Below are 25,292 nucleotides of genomic sequence, written 5' to 3'. Positions count from 1 at the left end.
CTTGTTTCAGATTTTGGGAAATCACTGCCACAAATGGAAATACTGAAAATATTAATTGCAACGTGCTTGTTCTACTCTATTCCTTTTAAATTTTCATTAGCAACTAATTTCTTTTAAAGATGAGGAATACTGGGAATTACCAAGTCTGACACACTGCAACTATAGTCTCCTGTTGTACATACAATGGGGATTTCAAAATAGTTTGGGAGCAGGTTTAAGCAAGGGTAATGCAAACACAGAAATAGCTGCTCTTTGAGAAACACATCAAGGATACAAAGAGACGTGCATCCAAGGGATTCAGTTCAAAATGCTTTTCAGGAAATAGCTGAAATTCACTAATCATTGATAGACTATGCTAAGCTATTAATTCTCAGATGGAACTGTGCTGGACTTCCAGCTGTTTGAAGCACCAAACAGAGACCTGTAAGTCTGTTAAAATTTTGGTACTGCTATGACTACAACTTGCTTGCTTTTTTTTTCCCCTGCTCCTCTTCCCCAACATAGTGAAACAGGTGTGACTGACAACTTTTATAAAGGTACCTTTCTGCTTTACAGCAGACATTAAACATTTGTATGGCTGGTAAAGCAAGACACTTTCAGGTGGTGTACACACAAACATGCACATTCAATTCAGAAGGAAGCCTTTTATGGTTTGGAAAGAAAAAACCTACGACTGTGGCAGAACAATGCATATATTTCTACGACAATGCTTTAAACTTCTGATGTAGTTGCTATCAGTCTCAGAGGATACAGCAGTGAGCACCTGAACAGTGCTGGTATTACCCCAAATTATTTTTCAGGACTTCCTAGAACAGTCTGGCAAAAACAGGTACTTCATGACTTTGGGGACACTGCTGCATGAGCCAGGCACCCAGTGGGGAAAGTGTACAACCCTCAAAATTTACATCAGCTCTGCAAGTGTTGACGAGAGACAGCAATATTTTTTAAATTTTATTTTTGCAGCATTTATCTCACAAGATTGCTCTCAGTACCAAGCTCCACAAGACAAGGCCAGGACAACTTCATATTTGCAATGGAAGCAGGAACTACTTAAATGAAATACAACAGCCATTTTTTAGGATATCATTCTTTATATACTGTTTAAGCAGGCAGCCATCTGCCAAAGCTGCTTTTTGAAATGAGATACATACTCACTACAGGAGTATGTGACTGATGCCAGTGGGGGAGGGGGAAATAAATGAAGCCTGGCAGGTGAAGTTCTGTTTGTCCCCATTTATTAGAATTAAATAGTAATTGCCTCTGTTCAAACAGAAGAGAGCAGACATTTGCTGCCCACCAGAGTGGCTTCCAGCTATACCTCCAAATGGAGAAATATGATAATTAAAGTTTTATCTATCTTCATTATTTTTTAAGGTGACAGCAGATGTAGGAGTATTGCTAGACTTTGTACTATAGAAATGTATGCAGCAGCAACTTTCCTTACAAATGAGAAACTTAACCACGGGCTCACAACCCCAAGTGGAGTTTATTGTACCCAGCACTTGTATCATTTATTGCTGCTTTGGAGCTGTAATAAAAATGTGCAGATTAGCATTTTCATAGAAAGCAATAACAAATTTACTAATGAATCTCAAGATACCAGTGTGGGTAAAGGGAGCACCTGAAACTTCTCATGACAGGATTCCCCACTGATACATCAGTAAAACATGTAGGAAGACAGAATCAGTCAACAACCAAAACACCCACCCAGGAAATCAGAGCCAGTCACCAACACTGAGATTATATGAAGTCAGCTATGTGAAGAGGGTCAGGCAATGACTAGCGGAACTGTGCTGAGTTCCTCAAGAAGAGAGCACTCAGGAGAGCACAATTTCCTGATCTGGCAATCTGCTCTGTAGGGAACAAAGTCCTACTAAAAAATAAAAAAAAATTGAAATTGAGCTTTTGGGCAGACAGACTTCCATGCTCATGAGTAGCTCCCAGTGAGCCTGGTTATCCTAACAGTGAGCAGGAATAAGTCTCAGTCATTAGAAACAATGTACGTACCAGCAGTGCATTTGGGTGCCAAAAACAGCATACTAAAAGTTGCATTATTCTGTGTGTTATCCTTTTTAAGTTGCAAACAAGGTAAAGACTTCATTGCTAAAGACACAACAGCTGTTCTCCTCAGGAAAGGAGGAAAATTAAATGGGAGAGCTTTGTGCCTATCCAAATGCCACCTCCCCTCCCCCCTCAACCATAGTGGGCTTTACAAACCCCACAGTGACCCTTCACAGACCACCAACACACACTCCCCTTCCTTCACCAAGTCCAAGAAAGGAAGGTTTGCCAGGCTTACATGTAACTTTTTACATTTCCAAAAGCCAAATACAGAAGGATTTCCAATCCTAATCCGCATTTTAAAGTGTTCCACTTTCATTCTCATGCCTTCCCTACAATGCTTTCTCAGCACTATCAGTCAGTTTGAAGAGAACGGCAACTCTCATGTCTGGCATCCCTTGAAGCACTGTCCTGGTTTTAGGTAACATTCCTGCTTCTTCCCCTAGATTTACTGCTCCTACTTTCTTATTTCAACTCAGCATAAATCAGGGGCTGCTTAAAAAGTAGTAGTAACTGCTTCCAGAGAAATGAAGTCTGCCAGAACTTTCTCTGCTATCATTTTATCACTCCTCCATTGCACAAAGTGGTTATACTTTAGCACAAACCAGCTCTTCCTTGTTGCCCAGACGGCCTAACACACATTCTTAAAGATTTCCACATACATACACCCCACAAATCACACACCATAAAATCTAGTAATGGTGCATACATTTTGCTAAAATGAGTCTCTGATGCATTTTCAGTTTTGAAAGATGACAGCTTCTTTATGCACATCAACAACATGTGACTGACATAGGGAAAGGCTTTTTTGTTCAGATATGTCTTTGGGATCAACTACCATTTTCAGCTTCCTTCCCTCTTCTTCCCCAGAAGGAATGCCTTTGAGTAAAAGATACCCTGACAGCCCAAAAGGGAAAATTGGTACACTTTAAGTTCCCAAGCAGTTATGCCATGGAGATTACTAGGGATATCATGAAAACCACTTCATGCCCTTCACTTGCTCCACCTCTCCAAATTGTTTGCCTTTTCTGAAGATATACATAAGCAAAGGCTCCTATCTTAGCTTACTAAAATAACATTTAAAGTCTGACAAAACTCTATACCTCTATCAGAAGAGCTTTCTTTTGTCCAAGGGCTCCTGTGTACATCAGGAAGGTCATCTGGCTGAATTCTAACCTTAAAGAGCCCATCTTGCAGCTGTGCAAACACTAATGCCTTGGCAAGGAAGAGAGGAAAGAACACACCCCTGGGGAGACATGAAGACCAGACTGCCCTTTTTAATGGCAGTGCACATTCATGTCAGATTAAAGCACAGCCCAGTTATGGATTCAAGTGCTGGAAAAAGCACAGCCCAGTGACAGGTACAGCAACATCCATGACACAGCAGGAGGGATTGGGAATTTCTAAGGGAAGTGTCACCTAGAGGTGAGCACTGCACTAAGCTCCCAGTGGAGAAAGCTGCTGAACCCACTGCAAGAACATGGTGTGGTGCCACCAACACGGACTGCAGCAGAGAAACAAGGACTAATAATGCCACTATAGAAGCCACAGCTTGAAATTTCCCAGATATCATCCATTTACACATTCAACACCAGTAAACAAAAGAAAAACAGGAGAAAGTGGAGCAGATCAATAGTCTATCCCTATACTGTCCATGAATCAGGACATATTAATGGGCATAAACACATTGCCAAGTAGTACAAACCCACATGTAATTTTTAAGGCTAATGAATATGAGCTGACACAAAGCACAAGCTGAGTGCCACATTGCTTTGCTGCTCCAGACACCTGTCATTCCCTGGCAACAAAAGGGAGAAAAGGTCAAGACACTGTCAGCAAAATGAAAAGGGAGACTCACTTTTCTACCAAAATTGAATTTGACAGGAACCATCATCACAAATAATGCTGAGAGGTTCAGGTGTTGCTGCCTACTGAAGGTTTAAGCTTATGCTGCTATTGAGCTATGTATTTTAGTCAGTTACCACCAGTAAAATCAATCTGCATTGTCAATTACTAACAAAGACAGCATTATTTGGGGTAGGATGAGAAAACACAGTATTGGATTTCTTTTTCTAACATGGAGTATTTATGCAGTTCATAATGTATACTTTCTCTGAAACTCTGCAGAAGCTAGATACAGCTACAGCTAATATATTCCATCTCCTCCCTTTCCAAATGCATGCAAAAGCAATTAAGGAAAGAAATCCAGCAAGAAGAAAGAAAGCAAAATAATCTTGTCACGTTTAAAAGCTGGCAGACCAAGTTTTGACCTTCTTCACTCTTCTGACAGCAGGAAGCCACCAGTGGTTCTTCATAGCTTTGTCTTGATGGAACAGAAACAGATTGTAACATACACCCAAACATGCATCAAGAAAGCTGAGCTCTTGTTTTGCCACAGAATGGGCCCCTCTGCCTTTTGGGGTATAGCTTTGGGGTTTTAGCTTAAACCCATGATTGCTGACATTTATACTCCACATTTAAGCATACCCACAAACACGTGTTAAGAACATGGTTGTCTCAGTCTTTAAATATTAGCTCTGAATCTCTTCTCCCTTGTCTGATACAGACCTCATTACACTGGGCTGTGAATCCTGGCTCCAAAAAAGCAAAAAACCCCATTGGTTCAGGATGCCTTTATTTCACAGCAGTTACACTCAAATTGCAATGGCTCACAAAAGGAATCAGGTTCAAAATAGTGAGGAAGAGGAGAAATAACAAGACAACATTATGAATTATCAACGGAATGTCAGGCAGGAGCTACAACTGACTAATTTTTGACACCCCGGTAAAAAAAAAAAAAAAAGTGAATAACTCAAAAGTAATACTATCAGAAAACAGTGTAATTTGCCATTTCTAGTGCATTTTAACATGTTCTAAATGATTTTGTTGAAAAGACATAGAGGAGATGTAAGGAGTTACAAAAAGCAGCTACTCTCTAGGGCGCAGAAATAACCAGAAGCATAGTAACAGCCACAGCTACCTGCAAGGACTCAACACCTCAGTACAGAGGGAAAAGATAACTTGTTTTGGACAGGTTACTCAAAGCTTTCGCTCCTGCTGTGGGCTGTCACGCAAGCCAATGCCTCCTAATGCCTATTCAGTTAAGTGACACAGGATCCCCACATTGGAAGGGAGACTCCCAAGGGCCCTGAGTGACAACACCTTTTTTTAATGTTCCTAGCCACAGAGCTCTCTGTCCTGACAGGGCATATATCCTTTGGGTCAAATACAGCCAAAACCACTGAACTGGTTTTACAGTAGAAGCACATTTGTAAAAGCACATTTGAAAGCCCCACCTATGCTGCTCCAGATTTACTCTGCATACTGATCATGGGAGACATAGTATAGTTTTTACCTCTGACCCTGCTACAGTAAAAAAATTTGTTTCAGGACCATGAACTTGGGTAAACAAGCACTCCAAAGCTACACCCTAGATTTTTTTCTTTGACAAAGTAAGATACATTTTATTTTAAATCCTTCACATGCGTTTAAACTAGGTTAGAGATGCCTTTTATGCATCCCAAGATAAAACAATCTCTAGTGGTTAATTAGTGAAACTGGATAGAGGTATTTTTATCATTAGTACTCATCCAAGTAAAATGGCAAAATTATTTGCCAGCAGCATTTAAAAATGGAATCTGTATTCAGTTAAATTTGTTCTCTGCCCTAGCTTCTTTGGGTCATAAGCATATAAACCCAAGAAACCTCAAAATAATCAGGACCAGCTCAGTTCATAATACATGTAATAGAAAGAAATTCTATATTCCAAAAATTTGGTGACCCTACACTCCTGAGCTAGCATTCAGAAGGATTTTAGTATGGTCTGTGAAGTGGTGTTAAGACACCAGGAATTATTAATTCATTGATTGCATGCATCTGTACTAAAAGGACTCCTTAGATAATATGATCTTTAGAAACACTCCAGCAGTGCCTCCAAAGATGCCAGAAAAATGCCCTTATCAACAATTAGAAAGGAAAAGTTGCCAATGAGCCTGTTGTTGGAGCTCAGGTAAAATTAGCTTTTTTGCTTAACTTGCCAAGAATGAAGAGTTGAAGCATGAGTAAAATACTTTAAGATTATAAAACCAAAACACAAAACAGAATGTTTCAGAATTAAGATCACTTACACTCAAAAAATTCCAGGCTGTAGCTGGACCTTACTCCTGGCAAGCAGCTTGCAGTCAGGCAGACCAGCAAGGGAAATGCAGGCAAGGCAAAGGAAATGCAGCCCACATAGACCAGCACTTACTGGGCTCACACAACAATATCCTAGCATGTGGCTTGAAACAAATAAACTCATTTTATTTCCAAACAACCTCCCAGAAAGTAGAAAATGCAATTACTATTCAGTCAGTTCAGTGAGACTGCTCACAGGCTAGCGACGATGCATTTCCAAAAGTGGGCTCGAAGCTGAATTCCACACTGTGAAATTGCACAAAGGCATGACTTGTGAATCAGTATTAAACCTTGTTTGCAGCATTTCCAAACCCTCCATCACTCTGAAAAGTGTTTTACAAAGAGCTGTGCAAAAAGAATTGCAGCAACCTCCTTTTCACACCTAGGCTAAGCAGTGTTTTGAAATACCAGGATAACATCCGAGTTTAACTGCAGCAGATACAGTTAATTGAGTAGAAGTAATTCTGCTTTTCTCTCCCCTGGAAGACTGAAACCTTCCAAGCTGTGTTTAAGTAACAGAACACACACACTTACATGGACATTTTAACGCCAGTGTCTCAAAGCTAAACAGGAGAATTAGACTCACTGCTCCAAATAGTCAGCACGGGCACCAGGGCAAGTCCTGCTCAGCCTCCTTGCTAAGCACAGTGTATTACCATTCTCAAAAACACTGATCTCTCTGGTGACCAGCAACAGGACCCGAGGGAATGACATGGAACTGTCCCAGGGGATGTGTAGGCTGGATATCAGAAAAAGGTTCTTCACCCTGAAGGTGGTTGTGCACTGGCACAGGCTCCCCAGGAAAGTGGTCACAGCATCAGCCTGACAGAGCTCAAGAAGTGCTTGGACAATGCTCCCAGGCACATGGTGTGACTGTCTTGGGGATATTCTGCAGGGCCAGGAGCTGGACTTTGATGGTCCTTGAGGGTTCCTTCCAACTCAGCTTATTCTACGATTCTATGAAAGGCAAGGAAATTGCTGGAGAAATGTATTTTGAAGATTGCTATTTAGAGCAATGAGGTACAGGTAGAAATGGAGAAATCTCACATCTTCAGCATGACAACCCCATGGCTTATCTAGCAAAAAGAAAACCAGACAAAAAACCCTGCTCCACACATGCAATATGTATGGGACTTTACTTTGCTCTCAGTTATTCCCACGCAGATGAGGAATGTCTCGACTAAAGGAAGCACATTTAGAGGGGTATAGGCCAGAAAGAAAACCAGCACAGGCCCAAAGGATATACCTGTGAATAAATGTATTACCATATATGCATTGATGTATCTGTAGTTTTGGATTTTTAAAAAACTCCCTCAAAATCACTCCTTCAGTGCAGAATAGCATTGCTAAACTCAGCATTCAAGTGCTAAGCACAGGTAATTCCATTATAAGGTTTATCTACACTTTCAACACCAACACAAATTTGAAATTTAGCCTTCTCTGTATCAACAAGTAATGTCATGTGCACTGAATTAGCCTCGATGGAAGCATTTTTTTATTAAAAAAATATTTTTTATTAAAACAACGGGTTATCCAATACTGAGTCAGAGCAGTCAATGTTTTTCAATTCCATGCTCAAGGCCATAAGAGGAGTTATATTTTATGTGAGAACTCTGAGCTTTTGGAAAGAAAGCTGGGCTGAAACAGGTTTCTAATCTAGGCTTACAATTTATCTCTGGATTCTAAAGTAGAAATTAAAATTATGCAGCAACCAAGGTATGTACATTATACTCTCCCCTTCCTACTTGCCACTCATTTCTCTGTCACGGCCCTACACTGCCAGACATTGACACTGGGGCCATCTATTCCCACGCCCTGACTCATTCTGCAATACATAATAACAAAGTGCTTCATATTAGGTACGTTTCAAAAAATGCATGTGCTTCAGTGAAGTACTGAGCGTATTTTTCCTGCACACTGAGTTGGCCTGAAAGCTATCTTCCATGCTACTGTTTCCACAAAACCATTCCCAAAGGCCTTGAACTCTTACCTGATATTTCTGATACCACCTTTGATCTTGCTGTGTTTCTACTTCTCCAAGCATGACATGAAAGCAACATTCCTGTATTCTTTTACATTTGAAATCAGCTATATTTCAAAGCTCTGATGTCAACAGGACAACTTTATATCATCTCCAGTTAAACGTATCTGCTCAACAGATGTGAAATGCATCTTTTGTTTCACTACTCAGCTTGAAGCCAGCTACATAAGTAATTGAACGAAATGGTATTTTGTGAGTATGCACAGCTAGTTGTCTGTCACATCTTTAAAAGCTGAAACCTTGTCACTGGTCTTGTGCCTCAGGATGATGATGAATGGTTGGCTTTCCTTAGAAACAGATTTAGTGCACACTGCTAGTGCATGCAGACATGGGAAACACAGGAATGGACACCAAAGAGAGAGCTTTATATTTGCATTTCATCCCTTTGGCCATCGTGGTAGCCTTCCATGCAGATTCCCCTGCTACTCTTAGGACAGACCAGCATGGATAGTCAAGAGTGGGGAAGAAGCAGCAATTAATCTGCCACCCAGCTCTGTGGATGGAAAGGCTAGATTCTGCACCCCTTTTGATAGGTGAGTCCATAAGTAAGAGAACCTAAACTTCATACCCTGAAGCACATTGGCAGCAGTGATACACAAGGGTTCAGGAATCAAACTAAGAATTACACCAAAAGGACTTAAATTTCCAGGATCTGCTTCTCTTTGTGCTTTTTAGTTATACTTCACTTAGCTCTGTACTTTCAAAAATCAAGGGGAGAAATCAAGTGAATGGCAGGAGGACAGTGATGAAGAAATGGTAAAGGAGAGACCAGGCTAGAGAAAGGAAAGGAACATAGAGTTTCCAGTTGTTAAGCCAAGACAAAAATCTTTTCAAATTTCACTAAACTTTTGATTTAAAATTATTTGATTTGACTTAAAATTCACCTCTTGAAAATACTAGGAGGGCATTTTCAAGAGAGAGGGAAAACACACTCTCAGCTCATTGGCCCTGCAATCACTAAACCACAAGGCCTGCTGTCTGCTGTACCACCCCTCTAGCTGCAAGGAACTATCTCAATATGGGCATACATTTTAGTTATCAAAGCAGCTGAAAACAGTTCCTGGGCCCCTGTCTCTCCACAAAGGATCAGCCATTGCAGAAAGGTAAGGACCAGCCTTAACCCCACAGCACCTCCTAGGAGTAGAGCCCATACCTACAATTACCTGAGTGTACTTTTCACAAAACCTCAAATTCTCTATTTTAGCCCAGAACCTGAAAAAAAGCTGGTAAATTTAATGTTTCAGGGATGCAACATTTTGGATCCTCCAGGTTTAAGTGTACACAACTGGTATCAAGATGAACTTCTAATGTATGTGGGGTTTTAGCATACCAACATTGGGATGCTAGGAAAAGAGATGGCAATGTGCTCTTCTCAAGTATTTACCATTGTTTAATTAAGTTAAATCTTAATATCTTAACTTGTATGCTTCTGCAAGATCTGTCCAGTTGTTCTGTGTGCCAAGCTGGACCACCACCTCTTCCTTCCCTCTGGTATTTGCAAAGTATCAGGGAATAAAAGTTTTGATAGCCCCAGTGCCTCGCTGCTGCAAAAGCCCTTTATATAAGGCTTACTAGATCTATTCCGCAGGTGTTAAAACTCAACTGAAATAAAACAGATACAGTGACAAAGGCAGAACTGGCAGTCATAATCATGATGTGCTTTTTCATTCAACTGTATAAATATTTACTTAGTACAATCCTTCTGAAGATACTTAGAAAGTAGCTCAAGTTCAAATCCCTGCTTCATTACGATGCTAAAAGGATATTCCCCATACACCACATATCCAAGCAGCAAATATGGGTAAATATTAAACTTGTCCAGAGCACTGGGAAACAATAAGGAACACACCATACACATAAGCAACACTGCAGAAGTGCCAGGCATTTAACTATCTTTCTCTGAAGTTGAAGGATTTATTCCCTCGTGGTGCATCTCTTTCATGAGCACCATTCCACACCACAAACTGATCAACACTGCCAAGACTCACAGCACATACACAAAACAACCTCTCTTTCTCTGTAAAAAGCTAAGGAGAGAATGAAAGATCACTTCTCTCTACCCTGTATCCCCAGGATACCAAAACTGGTTTCTCTTCGGTTTCCAGGCAATTTGGCTACTTTTACACAGTTTGGGAGGGGAAGTTCCTTAAGGCTGCTAGTAAAGGAAACTCACCAGGGAAAACCAAATTGAGCTCTTCCCATTGCTGCAGGACAACAGGATTATTTCTGTCACTTCATCTCCCTTAAAGCTTTAAACTTGCTCCAAACTTCTATGCAACAGAAGCACAGAGATGTAACTGAGGTGCACAGCTGCATCTTTGTAAGACATTTTCAATGCTCAGATGTTGGATGGAACTGTCTTGTCCTCAGTCATGGACATGAGGAGACACAAAAGCTCATTTGGCTCAGGACACATGCAAAAAGAACTAAACATGGCCTAAGTGGAGAGAACATCTGATGTCATATTCTCAGAGCAGAATTGGATTTTATATATCGTATAGAGATATCTGGTGAATAAAATTCCATCCTAGGATAAAATAATTGAGCTACCTCAGGATGGAGGTCCCAGAGAACTTCACTTGTATTCAACTCCTTGCTTATATGGGAAACCATAGTTTTGCCATACAATATTTGATGAAGAACTTATTTGTCAGACTATGGTAAAAGAAACAAAGACATGTGGTGCTATAATAAGCTAGAAGCAGGACTTCCAAAACTAATTTTCAAATAGAGAAAAGAATCCTAGAAGATGATCATGAAGCTATTAAGCATTTTCTGAAACATTCAGGCAAAACCCCAGCAACAGCTAGCCATGCTCAGTAAGAAATACAATAGAAGAGGGTTTTTTTAAAGCTATTTACATTTTCTTTGCACAATAACAATAAATATAATAATATTGTTATAATCTCCAACAGCATGTAAAAACCTTTACTAAAAACACGATGTATAGGATAACTCTCTTGCAATAGACTAATGAGTGTTGAAATTTTAACAGATAACAGCTAATTCAGAAATAGCACAGGAAAAGTGGAACAAGTTAGTGGACAATATCTGTTCTCTAACAACATACACAGAAGATGATCAAACCCTGATGAAATCAGGAATCCTGACCACTCTGATTATTATATTACTTACTGAATAGCAAAATATTGCTCACCCACTCTCCCTTCTAATCGATATAACTACCTGCCTAATTATAAATGTTGCAATTTTGTGGTAACCTCATTCAAGGCTGCTCAGCTGCACAAAGAAATAGAAAATCTAATCTATATGCACATATATTAATAAAACTGATGAACATTGTGCAAAATGCTCTACCAAGTGATGACTTGATACTCAACTGATCAAACCACTGACTTGAAGTTCCTTGAGTATTTATAACTAGACAACAGCATGTTATAAAATTCCCTTCCTGATAGAACTTAAATTCAAGACTATATTCTGCAGCATGAGAACTACACTCCTGTCTTAAGCTTGCTGAAATGGAATGGTAGTGACAGTATTCAGCCCTCTTTGAAAACCAGTTTCAGTACTTGACGCCTTCTAGCAAATTATTTTCAAAATACAGTTATGTTTTAATTATTAAATCAAATAACCTGATTCATTTTGTAAATGAATGTCATTTGCAAAATTATGTCATCTCTTTTCAGAAAACCAAGCAAATTAATTTCAGTTCCAGCTAATCTATGGTCTTTGTAACTTGGAAGGTAAAGCTATAGTTTTGAATAGTTTATTATTTGCCTATTAAATGAACTTTTGATTTAAATTTAGCTCCCAAATTCCAGTCTTTATAAATATAAGCACTAATTGAAATATTTCCATGAATACAAAGATGTTTTCAATAAGAGTGTTTGCACAGAAGGAATGAACTTTGTCTCTGACATCTCATATCCAAAGCTTCTCAGTACTGAAAACCTTTGGTCTTCCTTTACAAACATTAAAAGATTCAAGTGAACTGATTTGAGGAGGAAAACTGAATTTTAAATTGTTAAACATGGAAAAAAATGGCAGTCCCTCTTGCTCAATCCATTTGGGTGAGCTTTTCTAGTTATAAGAGATGATTTAAGGAATAAGCACCAGTAAGACCCATCCATTTAGTTACTCTTACCTCAATAATATACAAAACCACATTTTTGTAGAAGCAGTACAGTATGCATTTGGTAACTCGATTGTAACTCCAAGCACCGTGGACCAACAGTAGCTTCTCCAAGTAGGAAAACTGAAAGACAGAAAAGAAGTATTTAGATATATGAAGAATTGGTAAAAAAAATTGGCTGAAAGTAAACCAAATTGAAAGTAAGAAAGTCCTCTAGGAAAAAAAATTAAAAATCCTCAAATCAGCCCTGAAAGCTGTTGAAGTGAAATATTTAAATAAGTAAACAGAAGATATATGCAAAAAACAATTCTTAAAATACTTAAAGCTAAAATCTTTTTTGTAGCAAAACTTCTGAAGGTTCTAAAAAGTGGTTTTAAATGGCAAGAAGTCTTCAACTGTTATTACCATCCTCATGGTAAAATCAATGTTTGAGGGCTCACAAGATTCAGAAACTCCTTTCCTGGTGTAAAATGAACAACCTAATAAACAAAACTGTATTGAGCTGAAATAAAATACACAGGAGGGGAACAAAAGTGGAAAAATGCATGCATTTATACAGAATAGATACTTACATTAACATTTTTTGCCCACAAAATGCATGTGATTGTGTGTTATATAAAATAATGTATACAGCAAGGTGCATTTGCCAAAAAGGGCATGTAAATTAATCTTGTAGAATTGTGTACCTTTTAATGCTAGTTTGAACCCCAGAGGGAGCTCAAATTTAGAACTTTTGAAAATGGACTTTTATGGAGCCAGTGTTGTAATCCAGACTGGGAAATGCATAATTTTCTCATCTTGGCTTTGTTAGTGAGCCTTTTTTTTGACCTGCAGCATTCCTCTTTTGCTCACAGCTCAAAGAGATGACTGTGTTTACTGTTTAGCATGTATATACGTGAAGGGATCTTGGACACTAAGGTAATTATTTGTTTTGCTTCCTTTTCCACAAAGTGACTTGACAGGAAAACCCTGACTTTCTAAATGTACATTATAGATCATTTATTTTAACCAAAACTTATCTGAAATTGAAAGCTACAGTAATGAGTTAGTGAGGCAGCTCTGCTCCCATGCTTTCCAGCAATGAAATCACTGAACCACAAATCCTGTACGGACAGCCTCTCTCCCATGCATCAGCAACTCAGATTTGTTAGGATATACCAGCAGAGAAGGAGAGAAAACAAAAGTGAACCAGGCTTCACTGTTCTCAGCTTGACTTGAGCTAGAGCTATAACTGAGACACTCCCAAGGGAGTAGCTGACCTGTTAGACCCCAAATACCAAAGTTAATTTGCAGGAGAGCTAGAACTTTCCTCATCAAAATCACTAACAAAACACCACCAAGGCGATGGCAAATGTGCCATGATGTCCTTACAAGCCATCCCAAAGCTCCTGTGGAGAACAGTCAGAAACAGCCTGAGAACATCTCTCTGCTGAATCTAACAAGTGACCATTGAGGATGTGGCCTTCTTGAAAGCTCAAGGCAACAAAAAATCCTACCATTAATTGCTCTTGTCTGTGCCCTCATGAAAATGAGTGCACTACAGAGCAGAGCAAGGAAGATACTCGGAGCCTAAAGAACACACAGAGCCTGCTCACAGCAGTGAAGAGCCCCATTAAAACATGGCAAAGAGCAGTACAGATAGGGGTTCCACCAAGACACTGTCCTTGTTTGGCTGCTCCTGTATTAACAGCATTTTAAATGAGCAGGAAGCATTATGACCATCTGGCCAGCCTAGCTGTGAAACAGTGCGTGCCTCTGTATCAACCCTACACTACTCTGTAGTGTAACTTTTTATACAGAGATTATCTTCTAGAATCTATCTTGACTAAAGGATGAGGTGATGGCATGTTGGGGGCTTTAAGACAGAGAAAAGGCATCCACAAAACAGGCCAATTTTTCCAAAGAAGAAAACTGAAACAAGAACATTTGTTGAAGAGAGAAGCTTCCTTAATTAAAAAAAGGAAACTGTCCCTTGACACCAGATGTTCTCTGGATTAAGATTATTAAACTGTTTACTGAGAAAAAGAAAAGTTAAAGTCTACTACTGTCTCTCTAAACTAGTTAGGTCATTTGATTTGGGAATTCTCTAAATAGAGGTCACTGGTGCAATATCATTTAAAGGAAAAAGGATGATTCAAGCAGATGCTCCTTGCACCTGTGGAAGCTATTTCAAGTGGAGTCAGACACAAGTTGGCTTTTTATTTTTGTTTGGTTTATGCTTTGATTCTCCCTGGAATCCCAAATGAGCCTATATAGAGGCTCTCTCTTCTCTAAGTGCCTACTTCTGGCAGCAATGCATTTGAAATAGCATTTGAACATGAGATGCTACATTACAGTGGTCGTCTTAAATTACTCAATAAGAACATACTCTGCCTTCAAGGCATGCACATACAGTAATGTTTTAGTGGGAGCTATATGTCTTTGCTGAAAGAAATACACTCCACGGAGATCAAGTTTTTCTTTTGAACACTAATTTACTATTTTTTTTTTTTAAGCACTACCACACAGTATTAGTCTCCTCTACTAAAGGGATTTTTTAATATGTTTTCTGATTTAATCAGTGCATATTCTTCTACACAATCAAAAAAACCCCAGTTCCACTAGTCTGCGAGTGCTGCAATCCTGTGCTGGTGTCACCAGTTTTTATTTCCTACTGAATGAAAAAGATTCATCGTTATTGTCAGTAACTTGCTGACTGGAATTCAAACGAAGAGCAGCTTCCATGTTCTAATACTAAACTGAAGTATAGGGATTTTTTAGTGCAAAAGCACCACATGAACATGGAATTACTTCTCCAGATTTAACGCTACCACAACACAAAAGAAATAACACATGTAGGACCTTCTATGGACAAAACTCTTGCTGCTCATGCTTAGTTACCAAAGCAGAAGTAATAAATGATCTGAGGAAGTCCAGGTAAAGAGTATTCCATTAAGTTATATAGCAGAAGCTATACATAATCCACTGAAATTAAAAATGTAAAACTCATACCAGAGACAATGGCTGTGGCAGTTCCTATACTGGTATATATTTGGAATGTGCTACTGTTCATGACAGAAAAACTTGGTAAAACTGCCTAAAATTCTCAAGATAGGTTTTGCGAAAGGTCTCAGTTATTCAAACCTGAAACTTCAGGTTCTTCAGTGTTCTTCCTCAGAGGTCACAACAGGGCAGAAATACAAGACTGCCACTTTGCTTCTCAGCAGGGTTACCACAATAAACAGTTATCTGTGCATATAACAGCATTATCCCTGCCTTTTCAAACTTCACCTGCTACTGGGAGCTATCACAACATGGTAATATTTCACGTCACTTGGTAGAACAAATCTGACTACACCCTGCCAGAAGGGATCATCAGCTGAAGCTCTGGTCACTGGGGAGACAAGGGATTGTCTCTGCTTCCTGTCAGCTGGATCTGGTTTTGCCCTGCATCAGTCTCAAACACATAGAGTATCTCAGGTGTAAACAGTATTCAGAGGATATTCAGCAACTGAAGCATCTTCCTTTCTGATTTTTCTTTCAAAATCTTGATTCTAAATTGTGGTTTCTCCAGCAAAACAAACAAACAAGGCTTTTAACTCCTCTTTTTAGCTGCAGTAATCAATTCTGAATTTGATGAGCTAATTTAGTAGCTCTCACCAAAATAATGTTCAAAATAAGATATGTTAAATGAAAATGCTGGCCAGCTCTCTAGAACTGTGGTCAGTTCTTGGATGCAACACAGGGGGTGTGAGGAAAAAAAGACAGAGGAGCCACCTCAAATTAAAAACTGCCAAACAGCCCAATTCTCACACACCTGGTTATAGTACCTACTCATAGTAAGAAAAAAGTTTGCATCAAGACAGATCAGTTACTTAAAATCATATTAACACAAGCATCACAGAAACTGCCTCCCCCTGATTACTGAAGAACCAAGATATTGTACAGCTGTCAGGAGGAAACTACAACTTTGAAGAGAGGTGGAGCTTTGCCCTGAAGAATACAAAATCGTAACAAATACCAAAAATATATTCAAAATATGTTCTAGACAGCTGCCTGGAAAAAGAAACAATCAGAGAATCTTCTAGCTTAGAAGAAGCCAATCGAGCACTACATGGCTGCACAGTGCATTTCTCAAAGATGATATGGCAGTTGTTCACTCTTGCATCTGACCTGTGCAATGGCATAATCCGAGCAATTGGTTGCCTGCATGCCCTCATTGCCACTGATCCCCACTCCAACATGAGCTGTCTGGATCATTCCTACGTCATTGGCACCATCCCCAATGGCAAGTGTTATGGCATTGACGTGTTTCTTGACCATGTCTACTATTTCAGACTTCTGTAGAGGAGATACTCTGAAAAGGAGAGAAAAAGGTGTCAGTTTCTCACATGCTGAGCTATGTGCCTTTCCCAAAAGGACAGCTGTAACCTACATTTAGAAGTAATCAAAGGCAGTTGCTGGGAAGTTCCTTTATTCAACAACTAAGCTTCAGAACCCATGCCAAATTATTTCAGAAGAAAAAAGTAACTTTAAAAATAGTTTCACATTTACCTACTTGCTGATAGTTGATGCAGAAGAGACCAAATCTATATGAAAGGTTTCAAAGCTTTGTTTTCCTTACCCAGCCGCTCCTAATTGGCGTAACACTGGTGATGTTATATTAGAAACACTGAAGTGTGTTTCCTCTTCAACTACGAGAGTTTACAGATTAACAGTGCAGGCTTCCCTGCCTCCTGTCATCACCATCCAGAAGGAGAAAGACCACAAATACATTCAGAGACACTTCCAGTGGTTTACAGAAGATACTGTAGGCTTACTTTATTATTTAACAATTTCTGCTTAACATCTTTATCAATTATCTCAATGAGAGGATTGAGTATACCCTAAGTCAGTTTGCAGATGACACCAAGTTGGGTGAGAATATTGATCAGCTGGAGGGGAGGAAAGCCCTGCAGAGGAATCTGGACAGGCTGGATTGATGGACCAAGGGCCACGAGGTTCAGCAAGGTCAAGTGCTGGATCCTGCACTGAGGTTACAACAAGCCCAGGCAGTACTACTGGCAGAGAAACTGTCTGGCAGAAAAAGACCCAGGGATGCTGGTCAACAGCAGCTGAACATCAGCCAGAGTGTGCCCAGGTGGCCAAGAAGGCCGATGGAATCCTGGCCTGGATCAGCACTGGTGTGGCAGCAGGAGCAGGGCAGTGACCGTCCCCCTGTAGTGAGCACTGCTGAGGCCGCACCTTGAGCTCAGTTTTGGGTCTCTCAATTCAGGAAAAAACAAGTGAGGTGCTGGAACATGTCCAGGGAAGGGCAATGGAGCTGGGGAAGGGTCTGGAGCACAACTCTTACGAGGAGCAGCTGGGGGAGCTCTGATTGCTCAGCCTGGAGAAAAAGGCAGGGGTACATACCTAATCACCTCCTACAACCACCACAAAGGAGATGGTACTGAAGGAGGGATGTCTTGCCCCAGTTAAAAGATGGTAAGAACAAAAGGAAATGGCTTCAATTTGTGCTAAGGGAGGTTTAGATTGGATATGAGGGGAAAATTAACGGAAAGTGTTGATCAGTATTGAAACAGGCTGCCCAGGGAAGTTGTGGAGTCACAATCCCCAGAGGTATTTAAAAGTTGTGTAGATGCAGCACTGACCTTTAGTGGTGGACTTGTCAGTTAGAATTATCTCGAAGAACTTACCCAACCTTAATGATTCTCTTCCCTCCTCCAGGTGACCTGCCCAAGAGCCAGGCCATCCTTCCAGTCTCAGACTATGCAGGTCAGATCAGAAAGCAAGAGGCTGCTTCCTGATCTCACATATGCCTTGTGTATGCAACTTTGACCTCAGCAATGATGTTACTCAATTCCAACTCCAAAACAAAAGACTGACTCCATTATATCTGAATATCCTTATCAGATTTATTGGCAGTTTGACTTGATTCTTCTCTCATTTTTTATCAGTTTCACATCAATAAAAATACATGGAATTCAGAGTTGAACTAGTCTAAATCAGGCAAGAGTGGAAAAATACTCAGGAGTAGGTTTCTAAATTGGATAAGACACCCAAAATGCCCTTTTGTCATGGAAAAGGTAGATCAGGTTACCAAATCATATGAGGTATTTTGGAAACACCTACATGTAGATTAAATATTTCCATTCTAACCCCATCTGTACAAACAACCCTAATTCCTTTCCCCATCAGTTTTAGTTAAAGTTCCAAATTGCTTTGTATTTCCTTAAATAAAGCTTTAGACAAAACTTTTCCACATCTCAAGTCAGGCACATACCACTCAAAAAAAAAAAAAAGTAACTGATAGCTAAAAGCTTTACTATTAAAATAGAAGAAGAATAGGGAGCTTGGGGAATAGGGAAGACAGAGGTTTTTTACATGGCTTTTTTTCCCAGAGTTTACATCCTGTGAGAGGCAACTTAAATAGCCACTTAATACACCCATTTGGATCACTGCTGATCAAAAAAAACAAAAAAGGCAGAGTTATCTTGTTCAGCATTATGCTTTATGGCCTTGGTTTTGTTTTGCAAATACCGAAATAGGTGTTTTATTAGTAAACCACTCTTAAAATAACTTGATGAATAATCTGTGGAAAAAGGAACTTCCTAAGCTCAAACTTCACATGTGAACTAAACCACCTGAGAAGTCTAGTAGCTGTCCTGTTCCTAAAAGCCAAATACAGGAAAAAGTTGACTAAACTATAAAATTTACTTAATACTATTGGATAGATCTATTAAGGACTCCACTACCTGGCAGTGAAAACACCACTATGCATTGTAGAGGTTCAGTTAAATTACCAACACAAAACCCCAACACACCAACTTATAGAGCACAAAAGCTGTTGGTTTTTAGTTATAAATCAGCTCTGAGTATCATCTACACCTAATTTTAACTTTTCTCTCATACATGCACACACATGCTCCTCCCTCTCCCCCAGTATTCACATAATAAAATACTAAAGCATGGAGCAAGGAGTCAAATGGGACTTAAAGGGACTTTTCATTAAAATGGAAACTCCAGAGGGACTTAGGACCAGCTGTGGAGGGTTTGGATTGATAAGTGCACAGACCCTCATTACCAGCCCCAAGGGCACCTCCAGTACACTGGACCATATACTTTTGGCAGTCCTCTCATGCAAAGTAATGCACACATCTGCTAACAGCCTTCCCAGACATACACTTGTCTTGGAGTTTCAACTTATGTTCAATTACTTTTCAGTTACATAGCAATAGAAATATCTAAGAAGCACCCTGTTTTCAAATATGCTTAAAAGGTAAAAAGACAAAATGTGAACAGCATCTCTGACTCTGTAGTTTAAACTAGCAGCTTGTCTACAGACACTTCAGACATGACCAGAATGTGGCAGAGATGCTCAAGCTTGTTCTGGTGCAATTTAGCTGGGACATGTCAAGCAAGCTAATGCAGCCTGTGTTCACTTCTGTCTCTACAGTGTAGGTGTCAGATTAGCGACCCATTATTTGGCAAGTCAAGAGAATGTCTCTATAAAAGTGCATTTATCCACTAAATAATGTACACAGAGCATGCTTTTACTGTCATGACCAAATGAAGTTAATTATATCCACAGTTATGTAGCACCCAGTTAATGTTTAACATCCCCATATGCTTAGTAAGGCTAAACAAACTACCAGAAATGCTACACATGTGTTTTAAACACCACAAATATTTATGGACTTGGTTTAAGAAGATGAAATGTAAGACAAGATTTTAGCACAAAGTGTTACTCGATTGTAGTTGTTACTCCTAAACAGCAGCTCTATAACAAGCAGCCTCTTCGACACTTGAACAGCAAGTACAACTCCAGAGAGCACATTTTGTTGCACACAGTACCTTAGCTACAAAAGCTGCAAATTGAGATGATTACTGATTTCCTGAGGGGTTTTACACCTCTCCTCCTCCAAGTCACTGACTCAGCCTCCAAACCTCTTTTGCTCCTTGTAATCTGTTTGGTACCAACACACTGCATTAGGTGACATTAATCCCCTTAGCCAGATGATCAGAGCTGTGGCACAATTCTGCACATTTGATAAGCTGCCTACAGGAAGAACTGAAGATTATAGCACAGGATACTATTAAACTGCAGCTCCCTCAGGTATAGCCAAGTTCACAAAGATTATGGATAAATGCAAGAGTTCAAAGGAAAAAGCACAAGGAAAGGACTAACTTCTTAAAAAAAAAACTGCAGTGACAGAATCGGTACATATAATTTGATGAAGATCCCTGGCTTTCACTGCAGAGCTCACTGCAACAGTATCAGGATGCAAGCCTCACCTGGGTATACACCCAAATAAGAATTAAGATATGAATAAAGCATCAGTTGCATCAAAATCTTCTGCTTACTCTTGTATTTATTCCCTGGTCAGACAGCAGTGCTTCTTATAAAGGTTCTTTGAGTGCCACTCAAGAACTCACTAAAACCTTTTCAATTATACAGAAGTTATATTTATTGTCTCTGCTCAAAAATGTCTTTGACAACAGATTGATTTTCTCCTTTACACATACCTGACGAAAAAGAGAATTCGGGTTTCAAGTACCACAACTGCAGTGATGGCTACAATCTGATAAGATCAAGTCTTCAGATTCTTGCTCAAACTCTTTTCCTGCCGACCTGAGTTTAGCCTACACAGGTTACAAGAGAGCCTGAGGTCACGACTTCACCTTGATAAAGTGCCTATCATTCAGCATCTGACTGTGCAATACAAAGTGTGCATGGATGATGGCATCAAGTTAAGTGTCAGTCATGCAGCAGAGCTGCTCCTTGCCCACCTCTGGGACTTCCTTCTGGTAGCCTTGCTCTTGAGAAAGCAAATGCTAATATGGAAAATGAAAGGTTCTTGTCAGTCTCAAACCTGCTTAATCATTTTATCAACATCTTTAACAGATTAAGACAGAAAGGGCTTTTTATCCTGAAGATGACTGACACCTTGATACCACATTGAAGGCATACTCTGTAACAGGATGGGTAGAAGCAAGAGAGGGCACAAATTATTACAGACCTAATTATCCATATGTTACTTAAATTCATAAGGAAACAGTGGAAGGAAGAAGGGGGTGAGTATTTTCCAGGTACAACATACTGTATTGCTATAGTAAATATATATATAGTAAATACTTTAAAGTCCCTCTTGAACTTTCAGAAGGCTCATGAAAAAATAGCACAGGGCACAGCACAGAGCAATAACACAGATGGTTTCCAATGAGGATATCAGTGGCTTCCCACTGACTTCTGCAGATCAGGTCCCAATGGCTTTATATATTTAGCTTGCATTTGCTTCTTCAGCCTGAATACAGTTTTACAAGCAAAATTCTTACCTGATATGTTTTGTCTGTTCAGAAAAGTTCTACTTGTATGATCTTGCCTTAGGTGCAAAGAGTAGGGAGATAGACTTACAGGCCTCTTCAAACTTGAGATATTCTACAATTCCACGCAGCATTTCACTGGGAGGTTTGTTCAGGCTTACTTCATTTTTTAAAGAGAATTTAAGAAAGATCAAAGATCTTTCAGTTCAAATTTTTTCATCAGGAATACATTATAGGACAACCAGAGCAATTAATAAATTCTGTCATAATTTAGTGGAAAGTTTCACCAAAAAATCCAAACAAAAACCAACCAACACAAAACCATCAACAACTAAAAAAAAAAAAAAAAAAAAAAAAAAAAAAAAACCCAAAACAAACAGAAAAAAAAAAAAAAAAAAAAAAAAACCCAAACCAACAGTGAAGCAGTAAATGTCAAACATTTTATTTAGAAACTCATTTTGGTACCAAAGTTTTTGAAAACCTCAAAAGTAGAAACATGAAACCACCACTTTTAACCAAGCAAAGCAATGCAATACAACTTTGATTGTTAATGTACTTGAACTGATTTAAAACAATCAATTCCTTTACTGCAGACTTTGTGCAATCTACAAGGCTATCTCTCTTATTCCCAGAGTCCATCTAATATATCAAGATGGATGCAGTCACAAATACAATAGGAAGGACACAATCAGCACAAGCATTCCTGTGTCACACCAATCAGGTACACTCCATAAGATCTTATCAGTAGGAAGTGATAAACAGTTTTCTTAATTCTGTCCCTATGCATACCTGCATTCATTGCAGTTACAGATGTATGACAGCAACTGCTGGCAACTGTAAATAATAATTCTCACAGAAGGCCCTTAAACTACAGCTGTGTCACTGCAGATGCTTCAAAGTGTAAGCTGGATATAGGCCCAGATGGGAAATAAAAATGCAGTATTTCAGAAAACAATTTATTTTATTTATTGCATTTGAGTCTAAAGGACCAATTAAAGACAGGGTTCTGCTACAGAGCTAGCAAATGAGACTATCAATTGTTTAGAAAAAGATACATGATCAATAAAAATAAAGTAAGTATGTCCTACTGGAATCCTTTTATTTGAAAGATATACATATAGAGAAAAAGATTTGGTTATTTTTTAGAGATCAGTTTCTATTCCAGACCATCTTACAAGGCCACAAAGAGAGGCAGTCCCACGAGCTCTTCCATACCTGCGCAAGGCACAGTTTGATACCTATTGTCAGTCATCTCCTGTGTTCTGCCACATGTGTTGTGTTTGCTGGGAATTTTTTTACGGGTTCTTTCCACAAAAACAAGGAGACTAGAGCATTTCTCTTGAAGGTTACATACTTTGCACACTTCCAATTTGATACAAAATACTCTGAAGACACTCCAACCCATGCTTTCAAATTTTTGATGTTCATTTGTGAAAAAAGAAAGGCAATGAAGGAAGCTGCTTCAAGTATTACCTTTTTCTGCTTCCATGCCCTAACAGGCATAAACACAAAGACAATAATGTCTTTAACATGAAACATGAAATTGATATCCTACTTCCTTGATATGCCTTGTTAATGCAACACAAAAGGCCCTTAAGAGTTTACCTTTACTGCAGTGAACATGATTTTACCCTGTTCTACCATAAAATACACTAGTACTTCAAAAAAGCTCTGTGACCTCATCTGCAGAAAAGGCAGATGAGAGAGACCAGAAAGCTGAGAGCTATGAATAACATTGTCATAAGTGCATGCATTGGTTCCCAGAAAAAAAGTAAGATAAATTAACACACCACTAAAAGTAGTGCTCGGAAAAAAAGGAACATTACCATTACATTACACTCAGGAGCCCTTAATTATGCAGTTGATTTTATCCTGACACACACCAGCCTGCAGATTTCAAGCACGTGTCATCCAAACAGGAGCTAGGCCTCAACTGCAGCCATGATGCCCTGAGATATCTTGGATAATCTCACAATGGTACAGTAACCCACAGAAGAAAAGTGAACAAAATCACAGATCATGTTGACTCAAAATGTGCCTTGCATTGAATGCTTTACATTTAGCAAGTTCTCTGAACTTCCTTCCCCTGCTGACAACTTTCATAGGACTGGCTGTGGTGCAGTACTTATATTTTTGGAGTCAGCACTGTGAACTGATGGGATAATTTAATGTTCCGAGAAAGCACCAAAGGAATCCACCCAATTCATCCAACTACATACAAGTGTCTTCACTGGAGACATCTCTATCTGCACTAATCACGCCACACTCCTTTTATAGTCAGAGAGAAACAGGCACTTCTGGAGTGCAATTCATCTGGCTTTAGACATGTACTTTTAGGGTTGTAGTTCATCCACTCTTAAAACTGCTGCATTCTCTCAGCCAAGGTAAAGGGAGTTGAAGGTAAATGGTTCACATGAAAAAGTCATAAAATTTCACAGGATTAAGCCTTTCTTTTACATTACAGCAGGGCTGAACATCCTTACATTAATCAAGTGCACAGGCTTTTGCTCTTGTGTTTTCTGGTAAGGTAGAATGCCTGCTTCCTCCTGACACAGCCATCTGATGCTGAACTGACTGACACACTTTCCCTTCTTCTAAAATCCTCACTTCTTGACTCTGCTCCCAGCTCTTGCTTATACTTTTCTATAGCCCCATCCCTTTTGAACAGACAGCCAGAAGCCTTACCAACCCTCTGCTGGTTTCTGTAAGATCAACCTCAGCTTCATCATCCTTTGTCATTTTATTTGCAGCCTCACTTCTCCATACTGAAGTTTTCTCCTGAGCAACCCTTCAAACTGCTTCACTCATCCAAATTTATCAGACTGGTTAAGTCTTGGGTTTTTTTTTTTTTAATTTTAAAGAGTGTTACATCCTATTTCACCTATCATCATGAGTCTTAATTCATCTTATAATAAATATGAAAAAAATCTGCCTTTGGATTTTCAGTCTCACTGGTGTGCCAGTCACACACTTGACTTCTGCAGCAACACCTCTATATATATATATATATACCTCTAAATTTCAGGTTATCCAGAGCAGGGTATTTTTGATGCCTAGCAGGGCTCTAAGTCAAAACACATGCACACTTCTACATGCTCACAGGACATGGGGCAGTTTTTAAAATGTAATGGTTACCAAAGCAGTTCCTTCTGCATCACTCCAGATAGATTAGATATGACTTCTTAATATAAAGCTCTCTTTGTAGTTACAAAGGCCCTGAATTACACACTGAATTACACAGTCTTCTGAACAGGAAGAACACAAATTAATTTAGTATCTTTTTACCACAAAAAAAAAAAAAAAAAAAAAGAAAAGAAAAAGAAGAGGATGGTTTTGCTAATTATATGGAGTGGGTTTTTTAACATATGTATCACTAGAGAATTTCTCACTTGCATTTCATATTTCAATAACTCATTTGCCTTCCACAGTTCCCACTGAAATGATCTTCAGAGGACAAGGGCTAGGAAATAATCTCTTTATAAACTGGATTCGAGGTATTAAGCAGTGTAACAAATACAATGTTCCAGGGAACACAGGGTTAAGTTTCAAGTCAGCATCTTCTTCCTCTTTGATATCCCTCCCTGCATGTTTCTGTCTTGATTGCCCTTCCCCCAT

At 39.2% G+C, this 25,292-nt stretch overlaps 1 protein-coding gene across 1 annotated transcript in view; it reads right to left on the bottom strand.

Moving 5' to 3' along the window:
• ATP8A2 (ATPase phospholipid transporting 8A2) overlaps positions 1-25,292 on the bottom strand; it is a 303,180-nt gene that overhangs the window by 122,524 nt on the left and 155,364 nt on the right. The window contains exons 26-27 of the mRNA XM_041416052.1: positions 16,527-16,710; positions 12,387-12,497 (exon numbers count right to left, since the gene is read on the bottom strand). Of these exons, the coding sequence (XP_041271986.1) occupies positions 12,387-12,497; positions 16,527-16,710 (295 nt within the window). The remainder of the gene's footprint in view (positions 1-12,386; positions 12,498-16,526; positions 16,711-25,292) is intronic.

This window comes from Onychostruthus taczanowskii, unplaced genomic scaffold, assembly GCF_017590055.1.
Source record: "Onychostruthus taczanowskii isolate IOZ18803 unplaced genomic scaffold, ASM1759005v1 scaffold50, whole genome shotgun sequence".
NCBI classification, from domain to species: Eukaryota; Metazoa; Chordata; class Aves; order Passeriformes; family Passeridae; genus Onychostruthus; species Onychostruthus taczanowskii.
This window is presented reverse-complemented; position numbering and strand designations above follow the sequence as displayed.